Source organism: Stegastes partitus, unplaced genomic scaffold (assembly GCF_000690725.1).
Source record: "Stegastes partitus isolate 25-593 unplaced genomic scaffold, Stegastes_partitus-1.0.2 Scaffold19, whole genome shotgun sequence".
Lineage (NCBI taxonomy): Eukaryota > Metazoa > Chordata > Actinopteri > Pomacentridae > Stegastes > Stegastes partitus.
Window position 1 is genome coordinate 930118 of NW_007577750.1, and position 20989 is coordinate 951106.

Consider the following 20989-nt stretch of genomic DNA (forward strand, 5'->3'; position numbering starts at 1 on the left):
TCAGGAATGATGGTGCATGGCAGTGACACAATTCACTGGTGTGTTATGTTGCATCACTGTGACTGATGTGTTCCAGCTGTCCACTTTTACAGTAACCCCACTTTAACAGCTGATTTGGCACAAACATTGAGATTCACTCTGGGCCTTGAATAAAAGCAGCGCTCTTGTTTGTGGTGGACTGTATGTCACCGCCTTCCTTCACCTTTAAAACTGGGTTGAGTGGAGCTGACCTGTGATTGCGGGCGACTGCAAGGCTGTTTTGTTTCACATAACACTGTCAGTGGCAGCGTGAGAAGCTGTTAATCTTGTTTGCTTCAGCTCTGCTCTGGCAGTGGTGGAATGCAAATTAATACACTTGCCTAAAAACTGTTCTGATGCATTAATTTGCAGTAATTGTACTTTACTACCTGTCATGCTATGTTATACTTTTTCTTCAATACAGTTTAGAAGGAAGTATTGTAGTTTTTGGTAGTTATTACATTAGGAGTTTACATACACAACATATAATACACTTTTTTCTAAGAAGATACGACACCATCTTCCAATAATGTATACGAAGTTGATTTTATAGACAATATGACTCATTCTTACTCATTTCAGCACACTAGCTGCTGCAGGATTTTTGGTACCACAGGGTAGTTAATGCTAACAAAATTTCAAAACATATTACTGTGTAAGTCACATCACTGTCATTCACTGACTTTATGACATATGCCTAATTGTGTTTCATTGGCTTATCATTTCATCTTCTGTGAAATTCCTGCTTTTACTTGACAGTGTGGTGAGACAGTAAACTCGAGGGGAGAAATGGGTGGGCCATGACAGATCTTCTGGTTTTGAGATATGTCTGCAGTTATTTAGCATTCAGTCTTATTCCATATTTATCGCTAGCTATTGCACTGGATGTGGTTCACCAAAGTTATAGCTTCAGGGTGGCAGTACAACTACTTTGGCCAGCTAGAACTATATAATGCAAAAATGCTACACATTTGTGCAATCACTGATAATAAAACAGAACTATAATATATAATGGTTTCTTGCTTTATAAAGACTTTTACTTGCAGTTATTTAGGAACATGTTTCTGATAACACACGTATTTTTAATTAAGTTTTACTTGAACTCATGTGCTGTCTCACTGAAAGTGTGCTGCCAAACTTTCAAATAGAGAGAATAAGAGTTTTTGTTTGTAGAACATATTATATCGAAATGTTTACAGAAGCGGAAAAAAACTAAAACAGAAACAATCATAGTCCTGTCTTCTGTTTTCTATTATTCATTTAATACAGTAATTTGATGTTCTGGGCAAGAAGACAGTTTAAGCTGCCTGTCACATGAAATGGACATTTGACAGAGTATGTGCGTCACTCCTGCTATTTATGGCATTTCAGACTCTGTAATCACTCTTACATTTCAGACTATCAAGACAGGAAGCTGGAAATCAACAATTTGATTCAGGAAGCAGCTGGAATAAGCACATGAACGTAAACCACACTCCATCATATTGCACTGTGTAAGTGTTGCCCTTGTCCTCTAATGCAGACACTTATTTTGAAAGCACTCCAAGGTAGATGAGCAGTATAGTCAAGTATTACAAGTTGCAGGACTGTTATTCATGCATTTCTTGCTTGGTCAGACAGACATTAGTTCAGAAATGAGAATTTTAGTTTTTAAAAATATTTAGATAAACTAATTTTACGATTTTTTAAAAATTAAAAAATCTGTTTATTTGTATATCCATTTATTCATTCAAACATGGTATATATTGAAGGACAAGGTATTACTACAGGCACAATTCAACACCATTTGGCACCACTGCGCAAGTATGCTTTCCCTCTGCCTCGTCTCCCTTATATCCTTAGGCAACATGTTAACTAAATGCATTTATTTAATTAGCACAAATCCCTCGCAAAAGTCCTTCTCAGACAGTTGACATAACATGTCCAACGAGCAACAGACACATCACTAACAAAGGAATACAGAATGCAAATATGTGATAACATATTTCTTCAGCAATCATATACTTCATCATTCAGAATTATGAATAAAAAGTAGCTTAAAGGATAAAGCTGGCAACATTGTACAAATCTATATTTAAATCTATGAAACAAATCCCATGAAAAGACAGAAAACAATGCTCTAGTCTGTCTCATATTTTCTGACTTCCTTGCTTTGGATCTAAGCCCTCAGCCTGAGTCATAAATATATATTTTCATTTTTAAATACGCTCAGTGATTTCCCAAAACCAGCTGGACACTGTTGTTTTTAGTAAATGTTACAGAAGTGCTCTCGTCTGGGACTATTTTTCACTGCAAATTTAAAGCAGGAGTAGGTATTTATGGCAGCAGGGCAGTGTTTGGGGGATCATGATGTTCGTTGCTGTGAAGAAATATGTCACAAAGTGCAAGTGTGTAGCTGACTAATGCACATTTGGGCAACAGTGGAGGTCCGTGGCACAGAGAAATTAATATGAAAGCTTTGGCTACGCACACGTTACCTGCAACTGGGATCAATTCTTTTTTCTTTTTTTTTTTTGCTAAAAGTCCTTTCAGCATTCATTAACAATACCAAAAAATCATCAGGATTATCATTTAGGTCACTGAATACAACATCATTCATTAGAAAAACACATTACATAATATTGCAGCAACATATTCCATGTGGCACTCTTGAAAATGCCATGTGAGGGTGAGATAGAGGCCCTGAGTAAAGTGTGCTGCACAACTGGAGAGAGCCATGAAAGGGAGAACACAAAAGGTTCACATGAGGGATCAGGACACATGGTGCTGACTGAAATAATATCCAGGAGGTACTGCTGAAAGCATCATGAAAACTATTCTGTAACACTGAATACAGCACATGTACATGTTGTTATGGGCAGCTGTGAGAAAAAAAAAAAGACAGGACATGTTGCAGGACAGCGACTTAAACTGGCACGAGGAAAAGAAAGAGAGTAAACAAAGGAGATGAAACCCAAAATCAGCTTTCTTGTCACCACCTTTCTTTCTTTATATATATATAAATATATATATATATATATATATATTTTTTTTTTATTAAGTGTCTTTACTTCTCTTTCATCTCCCAGCAACCTGTTTCTATGGTTACAAAAAAAGGCTTTTGTGTTTCTTTTCACTTGAGAAAGACTGTACAGCGCTCCACTTTAGACATTAGCTGTACTTGTTGCAGAATATTCAGCAACATTCATGAGTACAAAATGCAAACTACATTTATTCAGATTCAGCACTTAAATATATTTATGCTCAAATTTCCATTTTACAGTGTAAATTAAATGCCCATCAATATATCTTAAACAGGCGTAATGTTAAAGTACCACTTTCAATAATGTATTATGTTAAAAAATGATATAGTTTTTAAAATGGCATAAAAAAATCTTCTTTTTTTTTTTGTTTCTCAATCCCACTAAATAAAGGCTTTTTATGTTTCAAATCCAACTTAAGTGTGTGGACCTGGATCTGAATTCTACCGCCCTCCTTTATCATTAATCCATTCCATGAGCAGCGGTGGTTTGATGGATATGAGCAGTGCTCCTTTCAATGTCGTACTTCATAATGTATGATGCATAAAAATTATTAGTCATAGGAACGCTTCTACTAAATTTAGATAATATATTACTCAATGCATAATAAAATGAGTATTTTGTTTTTTATTCTTTAATTTCATATTTATATTATTTATATATTGCATATTGATAAAACATTGATGTCATGACTTTACTTCTAATGGAGTATTTACAGTATGGTGTTGCTACCTACAGCAAAGTAAATGATTTGAATATTTCATATATCGTGGTGGGCTGCAGGGTGGCGCAGTTGGTAGCACTGTTGCCTCGCAGCAAGAAGGTTGCCGGTTCTCCATCTTTCTGCGTGGAGTTTGTATGTTCTCCCCGTGCAGCGTGCAGTCTGGGTTCTCTGGCTTCCTCCCACACAGTCCAAAAACATGTTGAGGTTAATTGGTGATTCTAAATTGTCCGTAGGTGTGAATGTGACTGTGCTTGGTTGTCTGTCTCTAAGTGTAGGCCTGCGATAGACTGGCGATCTGTCCAGGGTGTCCCCTGCCTTCGCCCTAAGTTGGCTGGGATAGGCTCCAGCCCCCCTGCGACCCTAGTGAGGATTAAGCGGTGTATAGATAATGAATGGATGGATATATCGTGCTATAAGGAAAATAAAACAACCTAATTAGTTGCCAAATTAGTCACATAAAACAATTAGATCTCTTCACATTTGAGATTGCTTTTTTTAGTCATTTGACCTTAAGGTGAAAATGTTCATCATTTAAGAACTAGGGCACATCAATTTGCATTTTTTATATCTAAAGATCTTTTATATCTTTAAAAACACACACACACACACACACACACACACACACACACACAGAGCATGTGCATACCTTTATCTCTTGGTAAGTGTCAGCGGCAAGGTAGCCTCAAATAATGACATTAAAATGCTCCAATCATTTGTTTCCTCCCAGAATCAATCGTCCCACACACATCATTTACAGGCTCTGACACATCTCCATCTTGGCAAGAACATTTGCATGATTACACTCCTCAGACTCAACACAGAAATAGAAATGATAACCACCTATTCGCTGAATGGTTAAAATAATCATTTCATGAGCAACAGACACTGACATCGCTGTTCCAACATTTGGAAGATCCAAGGCTGAAGCGTACCAATACTGCAGTCTTGAGAAGAGTGGAACAAGCCCACAGACACAGACTCAGCTGCAGACACACACACACACACACACACACACACACACACACACACAGTCCACCTACACCATCTTTGTTCGCTGAATGTGGCCTCTGCCATCAGTCATGAACTGAAGCTTGAGTGGGATGAAACCTACTGTCCTTGTGTGGGCAAATTTGCTCTGAACTATTTTCGGCAAAATACACGAGCGAAAGAGTTAGACGGAGAGAAAGAAGAGAAAAGGTTGGTGAGAAGTAGTGGCACACACTGTGTTTCCACTGAAAGTCATGAAGGCCCTTTGACCTTCTTCTCAGAATTTCTTTTAATGTGAAGTGCACAGACCGGATAGATGCACATCTCCCCAAAGAGTTAGACTTTTAGCAGTTTGAATTGAATCCAGATGTGGCTGAGGGTGCTGCATCACAATCCCATTTATTCACATTTATCCACTGCATGTAGCTTTGCTGTCTGATTGTCCCTCTGCAGCGTGTGTCCATATACTGGTATCTTTTGATGGCATGTTTATTCAGCGGAGTAGTTCGAGGATCTCAAGCTGTTAAGTTCATTGAACCCTTAGTTCTATCTTTTTCTAGATTTTTACTTAAATACATAATCAAGGAAGAGAAAGACTCTTACTATCCTGGTTGACATTTTTATCTTCATCCATTAACCTCATCTCTCTTTGTATTGATCCTGCATTCATCTAAAGTATTCTACGTTTCACATCTTTATCATTGCTTTTTGATTATGCTATAGCTGCTTTTCAGAGCACCTGATAAGATGTTCTTTGAAAGGGTTTCATGTTGTAGAAGTAAAAGTGTGAGGCACTGAGGCTCTTACTTTAGGGGAAGAGCATTTAACAAGTTAAGCAAAGGACAATGAAATGTGACCTATATTGGTCAACTAAAGCCACAGTTATGGGCCTTTCTATTTTTAGAGCTCTACTCTGTAACAATAGTACCTGTCATGTGACATTTGTAATAGTACCAATCACCATTTCACAATAGTGGACATGCTTATCTGTCATCAGAAGAGAGCTCCATAAACATTAAGTAGATGGAAAGAATCTGAGGGCAAGAATCATCAAGCCGTTAACTCAGCAGCTGTTTGGCGGATTGTTTCTGTAAGGGCTGCAGGCAGACCAGCGCTGGGAGCTCACTGATGGCCGTCTTCACTCCACGGTGCTTTCCAGCATCAGGCCGAGGGCTTGGCACACATGTGACCTATTGAACAGTGACTGGAAAGCTTTGGAAGTGGTGCTGTCAACACCAGGACATAAATAAAGCTAAAGATAGGGTGATGTGGCTTCGGTCGAGGTTTCTGGTCAGCCAAATGCTTTTTATAGAAACACTCTGATTTATAAAAGGGTAACGGGGACTATTTTTGACCCGTTGGACTTGAGGGATAGGGATCTTGGAAACTTGTGACACTTCTGGGCGCATGACTGACCCCTCTGACTTGAATGTGTCAGTGGTGGTTGGTTGTGGGAGTTGCAGCAGATAGCAGATGCGGCAGGGATCAAACTGGCCAGAGGCCTGTGATGTTTTTGGAAACAATCCAGAGAGACAGACAGAGAGATGATCACATGGGTCTATCCCAGTCAGACCCGTTCACTTATCAGATTGTTCTTTAATGCAGCTGTCTGGAAAAGAATTTCAATAAAGTATGGATCCCTCTGCTCCACTTTCATTAAAATTCAGTGGATGTTTATTCGAAGACAAACTAAGAACTGCAGAATATACTTGAATTTTTTCAATATCATTATCTTGTTAGAGTTCATCATAAACATGCGTGAGCTCTGTTATGAAAGCCTTTCCCCATGTTGTTTGAGTACAGTGTCCAATTTTTGATATGATCTCCCTTTTTTGTTATATTTGTAATATTGCAGCAGTTTCTACGAAGTCAAAAATGTACATTTAGCCATATTAGCTGCTCAACTCTAGGAGTAGCAATGTCAAAGAAACCACAGTTGAAATATCTCAACAACTAACTGATGGATTGCCACAGAATTTAGTGCTGAAATATTCAAGGTCCCTAGACATTGACCTTGATGATCCTCTTTTCTTTCAGCATTACATTTTGTTTTATTATGAGATGATTCTAAATCTAGCATAGATGCTAGCAGCAGTTTCAGCCTAATGCACCGCTGGGCGTGGATTTTGTTTATGCAGATCACATAGAAAATGTATTAATGTTGATGAGAAAGGTGCTACTTGATTGGCCAGTAAATGAGGATGTAAAGGATTAAATTGGTTAGGGTTAGGTTAAGAATGTCGAAATTGCCTGTAAGGTCAGGGTAAGAATGTTGAAATTGTTTAGCCTTAAGTTAACTATGTTGGGATTGCTTAGGGTTGGGTTAAGAAAGTCAAGATAAATTAGGGTCAAGATAAGAATGACAAGTTTATTTAGAATTGGGTTAACAAAGTCAAGATTAGTTAGGCTAAATGTAAGAATGTCAAAATTGCTTAAGGTCAGGGTAGGAATGATGAGGTTGTTTAGAGTTGGCTTATGACAGATGGGATTGGTTAGGGTCATTTAAACTATCTTCAGCAGGACCAAAATACACAACTCGAAAATGTATCATGTCAACATTAAACAGTGGAACATGGGTTGGTCTGTTAGTAATTTACACCAATAAAGCAGAAAAACTGTCTAGCCAGTTTTACCTCATGTTTATTATAATAATACCTTCTGTGACTGCTGGTTTATATTAACCCTCTTCAGCACTGACTGAAATAGGTCCGGATATAAATTTCTGAGTCTTAGGTCTATGGGGGTTGGTTTTGTGTATCTACTCAGCCGGCCAAATGTCTCTGACATTGATTTTAAACAGAGGTGTATGAAATAAATAGGGGCTGACTGAGCTCAGATGCAGCTCTGACTGTGTGTGTTGCTATAGACACCGTGCAAACACTGGGTCGTGGATTGACTCAAGGGGATCATGAGGGTCAGTGAGTAAAGTCAGTTTCCCGAAGACCATGTAGGTGTCTGTCGCCCACTCAATAAGTCATGGCTCAATGCTGGGTAACCCCACACTAACAAGATCAGATGTCAGGGGGCAGGGTGTGACTGTCATACCTCAAATATTGAGTGTTATGTCTCCATCAACACTTACTGTACATACACCAACTCACTGAGACATAATGGTAAAATTATATACCAAGATAAAAGTAAAATAACAGATATTTTGTGAAAAACTGCCATAGATTAAAGCATTTATGGTATTAAAGTTGGCGATTAGCTAATGAATAACACATCCTGACCACTCTCTCCTGATGGCAAAGCTGTGCTGTGTTCAATTATCATAACAGACCACCAAGGAGAGGAAACCTCATCTCTTCCTCTACAGTGATTTATAATCCATTCAGGGAACCAAGGCCATGGCCCGACCACCTTAATGTTTTTGGTGTATATACACAACCCATAAAAGGTATATATTGTTTGGCAAGTTGTTATAGTTATACCTGAAAGCTGACCCTGAACCTGGGTAAAGGCCAAACATCAGCATCCATGAAAGACAGGTGATGTGTGTGCAGGTCTGTGGCTGCTTTGGATGGAATCAGCTGGACATCTCTGAGCGTCCACATAAAATAGACACACGGCTAAATAAAGCTCCCTAATGAATACAGAAACACGCACGTGTCACCGGGGGAGGAGGGGGTCTTCAGGGGAAAGAAGCGTTAGATATTTTTGTAGTATGGTTTTATTTTCTGACAGGGTGAGGGTGATGGATCACTGGCTCATAGGCAAGTAGGGGAGATACGAGCCGGCCAAGCGTTTGTGTTGTGTTACATGTGCTGTTTGTATCCATGGCAACTGCACCATGACCATGTCCTCTGATTGCCAGATAGAGTCGCTGTCCTTGACAATATTGAGAAACTTAAAATGATTTAGGAGCAGAGCATCCCCTGACTCAGTCTGTGTAGATGATGGCACTTTGAAAACCATGAGATTAGAAGGTGAGAAGCAATACTCTAGACAAAGTAGTTACTACAGTTTAGTGGCATGTGTGGTTTGAGCCCTCGTAGCTTTGTGGCTGCCAAGCATATTAGGCTTTGTTCAGATCAAATTAATTTATAGACAACATCATATTATGTGAGAATGAAATCAGTTATGAAACTTCACTTAAAGGGACTCCACAGCAATTGAGTAATACACTTCCATGCAGCTGAGAGCGTCACAAGAGACACATGAAACCCACACTGGCCAAAATCAAAGCAGCAGATGCCTTTAGTCTCTGTTGTGAGCTACACCCTGGATCCCGCACTTCCCACAGACCAAACCGATAACGTCTTGTGTTTACCCCTGTTTGTGTCCTCACTTCTCTGAAACTGTAAAGCTGGGGGAGCTCTGCTGGAATGTAACTAAGAACATTTAGTCAAGTACATATACTTAGTTACAGTTTTGAGGTGTCTGTGCTAAGCATTCTGTGCTGTGTTATCTATGTCATCACATGAGGGAATATTGTACTTTTTACTTCTTTGCATTTATTTTTCAGTTAAATTGACTTGGGACTTTGTAGATTCACTTATGAGGCGATTGTGCATTGCTGTAGTGTAATCTACTCGGCAGTATATACATAAAATTTAGTTCTTTCTGCAACAAGCTGCAACCTAAAATGCTGTGTACACATTAATGCATCCATGAAAATAATTCAATAACGTGTTAAGATACAATATTGGCAGTATTGGCAGAAGCCATTTTCCCACATTAGTACTTTTACTTTGATGTTTCAAGCACATTTTGGTACTATTTATATACTTTTGTTCAAGCAACATTTTGAATGCTTTGAAGGCTTTTACTTGGATTGGGATAATTTCACAGGCCATGGTTAGCATTTTTATTTTTTTTTTAATTGCTATTGTGGACTGAATTTGGGCTGCAAGGTGGCTCAGTGGTTAGCACCGTTGCCTCACAGCAAGAAGGTCGCCAGTTCGCATCCCGGTGAGAACATCCAGGATCTTTCTGCATGGAGTTTGCATGTTCTCCCTGTGCAGCGTGGGTTCTCTCCGGGTTCTCCGGCTTCCTTCCACACTGTCCAAAAACATGCTGAGGTTAATTGGTGATTCTAAATTGTCCGTAGGTGTGAATGTGAGTGTGCTTGGTTGTTTGTCTCTAAGTGTGGCCCTGCGATAGACTGGTGACCTGTCCAGGGTGTCCCCTGCCTTCGCCCTAAGTCAGCTGGGATAGGCTCCAGCAGCCCCCCCGCGACCCTAATGAGGATTAAGCGGTGTATAGATAATGGATGGATGGATGGACTAGTAAATTGATTTTGACATGTAAAATTAGAATACTATCCCTTGAAAGGAATTTACCATGTTTTAAATGATAGACTTTATACTTGTATGCATGCAGAACAAGTATTGATTAGCTTAGTTTTACTTCATTTTGAAAAATGTTTAAGTCGTTGATGGGTAGATGTGTTTGGCACTGATAGAACAATGATGATGAAAGGTCCATCCATCCTTCCATTATCTATACAACGCTTAATCCTCACGAGGGTCGCGGAAGGGCTGGAGCCTATCCCAGCTGACTTAGGGCAAAGGCAGGGGACACCCTGGACAGGTCGCCAGCGACGATGAAAGATGATAAATGAAATTTAATCACAACAATTCATACATTTTTCTGTATTTTCATAATGTAGATATGAAGATCTCTCTTCCAGTCTCTTAAGAACTTAGGTCATTCTTTTGTCTGAACTGCAACTTTTTTCTGCTGCTTGTTTGTCCTGCAGGTTTGTATTTCACAATGTTGCTCAAATGTTGCTGTGTCTGGGAAAAATCACTACAACAAGCAAGTAGATATCCTGATGCTAAAAATACATGTGACTGACTCTATTTCTGAGGCCTGACTACTAATATTTTATTACATGGCACATCGATTGTGGCTGAGGATGATGTACCCGCTCAGGTATTCTCAGTCTCAATAAACTCACTGATGCTATTTTAAGGAATATTTGAGAATATGTGTTAAATATACTTCACACAAACACACACACACTTTCAGTCTTTATTCATTAACCTTTAAAATGAGTTTTTCCACAGCCATCAGATGGAAATGAAACCAGGCGGGGTAATGCAGCCTTGTGATTCAAACAACACTTGCAGAGTGATGAGGAGAACAGACAAAGGCAAGGTCAAGTGTTATTGATAGAGATACAGAAAAACAAAGCCGCGTCCTTGGTTGCAAGATGCATTTCTGCTGTAGTCAGCCATTATCTATGCATCGTTTATTTCCCACAAAAATCTGTGTCCATGTATTGCATTGTTCCCTACTATGCTTTTTGTTACTTTTTTTTTTTTCTTTTTCCAAAAACCTTGTGGTTGGTAGAAGACAAATCAGTTCTCATTACACTTCCTACAAAAGACAGTAAATGCTGCCACCTACAGGATGATCAGCACAAGCTGAACACAATATGTAGTTTGCACAAAAAGAGAACCATAAACAATGTGAAAATTATTTTAAAATACATCTGCGAAAGGAAATAAATGCCAGAATGTCAGCATAGAAAAACAAGGTACTGCAGAAAACATAGATTTGTCATTAAAGTGTTGATAAGCACCATTTTTGTGAAAATTATATGTGCTTAAATAATGTGTCAGTTTGATTGGGGCACATGTAAAAATGTATTGAGTTTCTTGTATTAAATTTGGGCTCAGTTTTTTAAAAAATAAAAAAAATAATTTAGAGTGATGTTATACTTTCTGTCGTTTTTACCACTTTTTTCTTTTTTTTTTTTTTTAAACTCATGAAGATCTTGTCGATGATAAATCTGTTAAATTCAGTAAACTAATTTTCGCTTTCGTTAAAAGATTTTGATTTTTACACATCGATCAAAAACAAGAACACACCAGGTATTATTTTAGCCTAAAAATGGACTGCCATCTTTCCATCCGCTGGCCAAATATTGATGCCACATGTTATAGATAAACTGAATTTAGATTTTAAAATGACCTTGGAACGCCTTCTTGTTTATTGAGAAGAGCTTATCCTGATTTCTGGTGTCAAGACTTTTAATTTTAGCAAATAAATTAAGACTTTACTTCAAGGTGTAATTTCCTTATTAAATCCAAAGTTGCTTCTTTGTTTGTGTGATTCTGAGTTATTCTCCCACAGTATCTGATGGTCTGAAGACCTTGAGTCGGAAAAGTCAGATATAAGAATAAAAGGTGTGATGGCCTTCCCCTTCCCTCGCATCAAAAATGTCTTTTGGTCAGTGATTCTTCTCTTGAATGTTTGGCCTTCACTGTGCAGACTGTGCACTAGACTGATTTCAAATTCTTCCGCTGAAAGTGAAAAGTTTTTCTGTGCTATAAAGCGTTTACCTGAGAACAGATTTGCAGCAGCACATCTAAACAGAAAGCCAGCCTTGGTTCAATATTAAATATGATATGGAAGCTTGAAAGTTGCTTTGTAACAGAAAATAAATCTTTGCCCATTCATACACTCAGGATTCCTCATAGTTCTATATCTTCAAACATACCTGGAGAAGGTCTTTGACTGTAAACACTCGACCATTTTGAATTTAAGACCTGTTCAGTGTACGCAGTTGGTAAATAATTGACTGATCACAGTCCACATGTTCCTTCTCTCCGTCCCTCACCCTTCAGGCTACAACCTGGCTACTAATTACCTTGACCCACTATTGCTACTTCTGCTTAGTAAGAGTAAGTTTAAACATTTGCTCGAATGACTCCTCCTTCCAAAACACATCGTGGATACCAGGTACATGGTTCAGTTATTTCAGTTGCGATAAAGAAGGTGAACAAAGCTTTTTTTTTTTTAAAGAATGTAAATGTTCACTCGTGCCCTTCTGTGCACAAACTGCTATTTATTTGGTTTTGAAACGACAACTTTGTGTAGTCTGAAAGTACAAAATCTGGAATTTCAAGTGTGAGTTTGAGGGCAGAAGCAGCAGCCTGTACATCACGTACAGATAGTCGCTTATGTTCTGTTCATGTAAATGTGGTTGAGGTTTTTCAAGCCTATTCATGTGAAAAAGAAAAATCAGCAAACTTTATTTTGAATTTTATTTAATTCAGTAAACATGGCAAAGTTTTGAATGCATTACAAAAATATTCTTAACACCCATAAATTACATTTTTTTTGCTGTTTTTTCACATCACCAACATAAAACAATCATGACTGAGGTGCCATTCCTCATTTGTGCATTTTGTTTATCTGTGTCATACCCCTGCATTAATAAAAGCCCCGTCCGTCTACATTAAGCATAAGCATTGCACAAAGCTGCCATAACTCACGAAGTCCAACCAAGGCCTCTGTCTGGCATTTATATACAGGATTGTGCACGTGCTTTTTTTTTTTTTTGTGAGTTCAGGTGAGCTGTTAATAACAGTGTGCATTACATCATCACGTCCTGCATAGCAAAAACACCAGACCAACATATGTGACCGGCTTCAGGCAGAATCTCAGAATAAGGAAGACAAATATTCAGAGTTCAACTGAAGAACTAAATTCACTGTGGTCCTGCTGGAGTTTTAATGAATCACAAATAATTCAACTTTCAACATCTCAAGCTCTTGAGCTCGAAAGGACCTGAGACTTTCATGGCCTCAGTCAGGAACAACAGAGCAGTTTAGATAAATGCAGTGGTAATCTGACTGGACGGGATCTGGCCGTAAGGACTGGGAATCCACCAGCAATAGGCTGGATCAGCAGGGGATCAATCGGGATCAGTGACAAGGCCAAGGCTTTGGATCTGCAGACAGCACAGTGGTACAGTACCCATCTGCAAACAGCAACATCTAATAACAAACTGAAATGCCTTGCTGCTAGTTGTTGTATCACCTTGTTGCCTTAGCAACACGTTTACTTCCTTGAACAGCGATGGAGGTATCTATATATATGTCTAGCATTTGAATCCTCAACTTATAGCTCAGAATAATAAATAATGACCTACTAACATACAGCAGTTTTATTGTTCAACAACTCATCCTTAAATTTGAGTATTGTTATATTGCATCAGAAAATCCCTTTTATTTTTTCATTCAATAACTGATTCCTCCTCCTCCTGCCATTCACACTTCTGACCAGTAGAGGGAATCATGCATTTTCATATCCCGGCAATGATGAGAATTGCTTCAACTTGTGCACAAAGCAAATCAGATATCCTCAGGACAAGCTACCATGAGGTGAAAAGTACACTCAAATTAATGCATTCAGTATTGTCTACAAGGAGCTTTTGTTATCTACGACTTCAGATCTCTTGAGGTCACATTAATTGGAGGAACGCACTTTCCTGCCTTTGAGAGGCTGTGGGGGCCTGAAGTTGTTTTCCATGCGCATCCTCTGATCCTCTTCCTCGCCAGTGAACAGAAGCATTCTGAACTTTCCCAGCTGCACAGGGAGAAACAATAGAGAGGACTTTTAGGAGGACTTTTGCAAAGACAATGATTTTCTTTTTTCTAATCAGGTTCTTTGCACAACCTTTGCTCCACACTAGATAATATAAGCATGTTAAGGGATAACACTAACAAGCTGTGTATTACAGTAAAGACATGCCATGAAAAGGACAAAATCAACAAAATCTCTGAACGCTCTGACTTCTATTGTACCTTAATGGTTCCCAACTCCAATCCTACATATTCCAGTGAAGGACAAAATTAAAATATTTTACAAATGTATGCTTTCTTTTTTAAACAAGGCTTAACAATTACTTAAACTGTAGTTTCTTGTAAATATTACTCTGACATAAGTTGGGGCTATTTTCAGAAGCAGTTTTGATGTGAGTATGAAAAACGGACGATGCATTTAAGATCCATTCAGAACAAAGTGGAATGTCCATGTTCGTTGTAACAAACTACCACACTATATCTTTCAGTACAAATGTCTAACTTACTGTTGTTTTGGGCAGTAGTGGAGGAAATAGCTATATCATGTGTTGGCTACACAGCAGTTTTTTGTTGTTTTTTTTAAGATCAGGTAATACATATGTTCTTTTAATGGTATTTGTTGAAAAGGAACATACAGACTATTACCAGGCTTGCCCTTTAATTCATGCTACTCTCAAAACTTTAAACTACTCACGCAACCCATTCAAATTGTAGTATTGCCCCTGAAGCTCTATGTCTACCCTGATGTAGGAAAATGAAAAACAAAATAATTCCCTGTTATATAAGGGCTTTTCCCTGCTGGGTCTTCATGCAAGCATTTCTCAATTAAAGCCCTATACCCATCTAGTCATCCATCCATCAGGATAATCAACTGGAGGGGATCAAAGGCTTGAGGCCTGGAGTTATAGTTTGTGAGGCCAGTTGCCCAGCTTATACTTCACCCCCAGCTATGCTTTGGACATTGGTTTACAGACAGATCATTCATGACTACACCCAAGGTGCCGCTGTCACTAAAACTCTTGATTCCTTGTGCACAGGCCTGGAGTTAAAAATGGGCAACAAGACAAGAAAAGATCAACCAAGAGTGAGAACATAATCCAGAGACTGGCTGCAGTCGCCACAGGGCCAGCTCACAGGGGGATCTGGAAGGCATGTGCTGGAGTCAGTTATTCAACTTAACTTGTCAACAACCCGGGGTTATCAGACACAAACTTTCTGATTAAACTGAAAAGCGCTAAGAGGGGCGGATAAAAACAAGCTCACCCAAACATGGCATTCCCAGTGAATGATGCCAACTGTTGTTCTGGCCTCTAAATATAACACAAGGTTAAACAGCATGGAAGTAAATCCCACCATCACCCCCACAACTACTCAAACCTGCAATCCAGTGATGCTGAACTTTGATTTTGACAGTAAAGGACTAGATGGATCACTGCAGCCCAGTGAAGCGTAGCCTAACATTATGTAGGGCAGGAAACACGAATGTCACAACTGACTGACCAACTGCAGCATCACACTGTCTTAACATCTACTGACTTAGATATATAAACACAATATCTATTTGTGTAACTGAGCATTTCAGTCCAAAAAGTCATTCAAAACTGAACACTGAGAAAATATCACACTTAAAATTAAAGAAATAAGGATGCACGTCAATGGCTTTACTGTATAACTGTAAGAAAGCAATCAGTAGCACTCTGGGGTTAAATAAATATGTGCATCGAAGAATGCAGAAACTGTAAAGGCTGCTTTTTGTCTTCAAATAACATGTTATTTTAGATATAAGTACCTATTTAAATGATGATTCATCTCATTTATTCATTATGAATCACAGATGTTTGCTTGCTCACTTCTGATATGGCAGTTGTCTCTTTTAAAGCAGTGATGGCAGATCTCTGACTTGAGGAAAATACAGAGCGTGTGCCAGTTTCCCACTATTGGCTTGCAGCCAGGATTACTAGATTGAGGTTGTTGCTGTGGAAGGCTATGCTACATGACCTGGAATAATGACTAAGAGTATTGGTGGTGTATAGTCTGCTTTGCTCTTAACAGTACTATAAAAACTAACTATAAGAGAGAAGCTAATTCTTTTGCCTCAAAGTCATTAGAAAACTATGCTGTGGTTAAAATTTACACAGAAATATACATAAAAGGGACAGAGTAAAATGTGATTCTCTTCATTCAAAAAAAGAAGAAAAAAAAAGAGCAAAATACTGGCCTTCTGATTTCTAATGCAGACTGAACATCCCTGTGATGCCACTGTATTTTATATTGTTCTGTATTTTGCAGAGCTTTCAGAGGATTACATGTAAAGAACTCGGAACGAAAAAAATGTACTTAAGTTTAAATATTCTATCTACAGTGTTGGAAGTCTGGTACACAGTCTGGCGGTTGAGGTTGCAACACTCGCCTGCTTTTCAGACACTGTGATCGACTCCTTCAGGATGATCCAGGTGACGCTTTCGTGCAGGGGGGGTGTGGTCAGCGACCCCAGGTAGGTCCAGTACTGGAGGCTGCTGGGGAGGAGGCACTTGGGGTTGAAACCTTTGAAATCTGTAAGGCTGCCCTGTAACAGAAACACAAAGACAACATCCTCTACAGCACTGCAATATTGCTAAAAGTAGCTCTTAAATATTGTATATGATAAAATCCAGTGCTCACCTTATATTTCACCATGTACAGAGCATCTGTTATCACGTGGAGCCACCTGTGGTCGTCACCTGCCTTACATGAGACATTGATTCTTCTTTAATATGATTTGTGACATTTGGAGAGAACTTATACATTTGGTACAGTTTTTTTTTTTTTTTTAAACAACCTTTGAAATCACTACCAGCATTTGAGATTTTTTTTCCCCCAGTGTTTCAAATTGTGCTCAAAAACAAAATGATAATTTAGTCTGCCAACCACGCTGTGCCAAAATGACGGCACAAGCACAAAAATATCAGTGGTACAAAAAGAGCTACACAGACCTGACAAAATGTGTGAAATGTCAGCTGGAACACAACACATCCTGCCTTCGCTTCAGTTCAAACTGAGTTAATGCACACCAATGAGAACAACTGCAAAACAGCAACACAGAAAGGAAAAAAAATTACACTTAAGAGAAACATCTTACTTCTAAAAAGATGCCAAGGACAGCGAGGCCATCTGGAGCTGTTGCTGCCTCCCCAAAATTCTTGTACTTGACAGCATTCCAGTGAACTAAATGAAGCTAGATGAGGAAAGGAAAACAGGATGGGAATAAAAACAGGTTTAAAGAGCTGAATAAATTACGTCAAGTTTTTTGTCATGCCATGCATAAGTACATCTGTCCCGTTCTCTACCATATAATGCTTTCTTTTTTGCAGTAAAGTAGGAATGAAATGTCACTGTTGCTCAAAACATCGATAGGAATGTTTGTAGGGTCATAAATATAAAGCGCAAGAAGAAACTGTACACAGCTAAGCCATGTTTCCATTGTATTTCACAGCAAAATACACATGCACCTTACAATGCAACACACCTTATCTGAAAATCGTGTATGCTACATTTTGTTATCAGACACCAACATGCTGTATTTAGATCCAAAACACTGACCTCAGATGCATAGCTCATTCCTTCAACAGTGTGCTCAGAGCCATGGCATCCCTTTCCACCCCAGTGGAAGTGAAACTGTTTCAGTCTGTAGGGGTTGTCAAGAGGGCCTCCCCGGATTACTGTATGGAAGAGACATGTTTAAAAAAGAGTGAGAGAGAGAGAAAAAAACGGTTTGGCATCCACACACATGCATGCAGCCTCAACCCTCCTCCCTGTGAGTGCCAGACAAACTGCTTTGCATCCTGAATGGAGCATCATCCGAACAGCTTGGTACCACACACACACACCACAGGATGAGTCAACCTGGTAACACCCAGAAGACTTTCAACAGCACGTTTTTTTACTCAAAGCAAAGACGTGAGCAGACAGACAGCCTCCCTTACCAGCTATCACATATCTTTAGCATAAGCTTTAGTGGGAGATGCAAATAACCAATCCTATGCAAAATACAGATATTGCTGTTTTCATTCCACTTGCAATTCATGTCCATCGGCCAACAAGGAAAAATAGTAACTTTGAGCTATGTCATAATGACATTCGGCCCATCACCGATCTTAACTTCAGTCATGTTTGCTATTCTAATACTCAGAGGTAGATTTTTGAAATGATATAGTCATCAGTCTGAATTACTGAATTCTTTTTCTTATCAAAATAGCAGCAACATTTCTGCATGTGCACAACCAAACCCTGGCTTACATGGCCAAGTGACAGCAACAGGTTTAAGGGATTTGTGCACCTCGTTTGAGTTATGGAGAAATGCAGATAATGCTGCGCTTGTTTTTTCCACACGGTTCTCCTTTCAATAATTATTTACAGTAACGGATATTTGCTCACTCTAGGGAAATTGTCTGAGCCAAATCGCTCACATTTCCGAGCTTATCATTCATGGTAATGATAGGGTGGTGAATATGGATCCACCCAGTGATAAAGACAAATATTATCATAATAACCACTGACATTGCTTAAAGGTTATTATATCTCTTGTCCAGCAGACAGACACTCATACAGTTAAGTGCTGGCTGCACTTTTGCCTGCAGCATAATCAGAGGTTTATTTTCAACCTCTGATTATGGTCAGTTACGCACACGGTTTGCACTTTCTAAAAATTAACGTAATCCCACTTTTTGGAGCGCATGTCTATTGAAAGTGAACTTTTAGCAAAGATTTCTATTGCATGTGGCTGGCAGCAGATATATGAGTAAAGATCAAGTTTATCTCTGAACTGTGATCTCAGGCAATAATTCCCTGCCCATATTCTCTGGCAAGATATTACTACCTAGTCTAGTGTCTTTACATGTTCTTTTCACCACATCAGCTGTTGGTTGTGATTGATTCTTTCTTTCTTAGAAGACTTAACCTAAAACTGAATTTACAAGTAAACACAAATGAAGACATTCTCACCTGAACGGTCATCTGAGTCATCAAACTCCACAACTACTGAGTGTCCATTGTTGGCGATGTTAATGGAGGTACAGTGATCATAGCTCAAGATTATCGGACCCAGACTGTGATCATGTACAGCCTGAAGGGGTATGATGTCAATTGGGGATTGCCGGCTTCCCTCAGCAACCGGGTAGTTTCTATGCCACAGGGTAGGACCTTAATATATGGAGAAACAAATGTAAAAAGAGACAAACTTACATATTCATGATAACCACACTACTGCACATACAGCTTCAGCTCAAGCTCATGGGGGAATTTAAAGGCTTAAAATTGTGTCACAGTGTCACCTGCCAAGAAAAAAAAAACTTATCCTAGAGATAATGAACCAAGCTAATAAAAGAATAACTTTTTTGTGTCATTACTGGAGGACCACACCGTCAAAATACACATCAAAAATAAACAAATCAATGAAGTTCACTTAACACCACCAAATCTGACATTAGTAAAATGTTTCTCACTCTGGAGTGGAGAACAAATCCAGAGGAATGTCAGGTTAAGGTGATCCCTTTAAGCGTGGAGCTAATCTCGCAGCCTGTTAAGCATCTTAACATTTAATTACGTTTCTCCTCTGCTTAAAACGGGAACTGCTCTCTGTACAACGACCAGTCAGTAAATATTTATTGCACATTGTCCATTGTGCCCACGTGGGACAGAGCAGTAAAGACTGCAGCTTGGAGCCTGGATGCTGCGTTATCTTACCGTCCTCCTTCCCGTATCCCCAGTGGTTCCCAGTCATCGTCCCGGTTAGAGGATCAGGTCCGAGCTACCGGTGCTTCACGAACATCAGCTGGTACAGCTATTGATGAAGTTTATGTAGAGACCAAAGGGGAAGGGAGGGCAATTATCCGTGTGTGACACGCCCCTTTACGCACAGACTTAAACACACCACACGCACACACAAATGCACACATGGGGGGAAAAAAGGAAATCCAAGCTGAATGAATAAAAATAGTCCTTTTAAAAGAAGTACATCATGCTCCTACGTGGAGCATGATGTACTTCTATATACTACTATAAAATGAAATCTGAAAACTGATTTATTACTTATTTTTAGATTTTGGTTGTTTAAAATCTTTCATTGTGCAGTTCATTGCATTTTTATAGAATTAGTTGTTTTTTGTTGTTGTTCTTTTTTCTTTCATTTTCTCAAATGTATTTATTTCAAATACTGAAGAGTGGATAGATTGTCATATCGTTATTTATTTTATTCACACTTTATTCAACACAGCAACTCGCTGCTAGCGAGAACAGCAACAGAGCCAACAAAGATCACAATACAACAAGCAGTAAATAAATGCTATTAATCTACAATGCATGTGTGTGTGTGTGTGTGTGTGTGTGTGTGTGTGTGTGTGTGTGTGTGTGTGTGTGTGTGTGTGTGTGTGAATTACACAATCAAACTATGTATTGCCATTGCTAAACCTATCTGGTAAAGAAAAAACAAAGACATCCTGCTTGTCAGCAATGATGATTTGCCTCGTTTTGCAAATGTTATATAATATAGTTTGGCAATCTACAATACTTTGGGGGAAATCCGAAATGTGTGACTGCTTTTAGATCTAGGAAATACTGGATTACGTTATGAACTCATCAGTAGCTGAATAAATGTGAATTATTGAGGACTTAGCTCAAATGTTGAAGCTGGGTAAGTTGGGCCTTATTTTAATCATGCTACTGGTTAGCTTCCCCCCAAAATATGTCTTATTATAAGGAACACATGGAATTTTTACTAAAGTAGTATTTTTCTCCCTGAGTTGGAGTGAATTATGAATTATAATGACAGTTTATCAATTTGTGCATGCCCAATAAAAAAGCATGGGTGAGTTTTTGTGTCGAAAGTGCGAGTGTGGAGTTTCACGCGGGCACGTTTGCGTCGAATCTGTGGATGCGGAAGTAAA

The 20989-nt window shown here is 38.9% G+C and overlaps 1 protein-coding gene across 1 annotated transcript; it reads right to left on the reverse strand.

Moving 5' to 3' along the window:
* Positions 1 to 13953: 13953 nt before the first annotated feature.
* Positions 13954 to 19827, reverse strand: ca7 (carbonic anhydrase VII). The gene is made up of 7 exons (XM_008292784.1): positions 19791 to 19827; positions 19050 to 19247; positions 17649 to 17767; positions 17188 to 17283; positions 16731 to 16793; positions 16480 to 16635; positions 13954 to 14073 (listed from the first exon to the last, which is right to left on the reverse strand). Exons 1-7 carry the CDS (start codon positions 19825 to 19827, stop codon positions 13954 to 13956), a joined length of 789 nt encoding a protein of 262 aa, XP_008291006.1.
* Between the last annotated feature and the right edge of the window lie 1162 nt (positions 19828 to 20989).

What these genes read in the sequence shown, in the direction of transcription:
- ca7 (XM_008292784.1), bottom strand. Translation starts at nt 19,827, where the DNA reads ATGACTGGGAACCACTGGGGATACGGGAAGGAGGACG. An exon ending in GGGATACGGGAAGGAGGACG is followed by an intron (nt 19,248 to 19,790) that starts GTAAGATAACGC and finishes CCATATATTAAG; the next exon opens with GTCCTACCCTGTGGCATAGA. An exon ending in TCACAGTGTCTGAAAAGCAG is followed by an intron (nt 14,074 to 16,479) that starts GCGAGTGTTGCA and finishes CTCCCTGTGCAG; the next exon opens with CTGGGAAAGTTCAGAATGCT.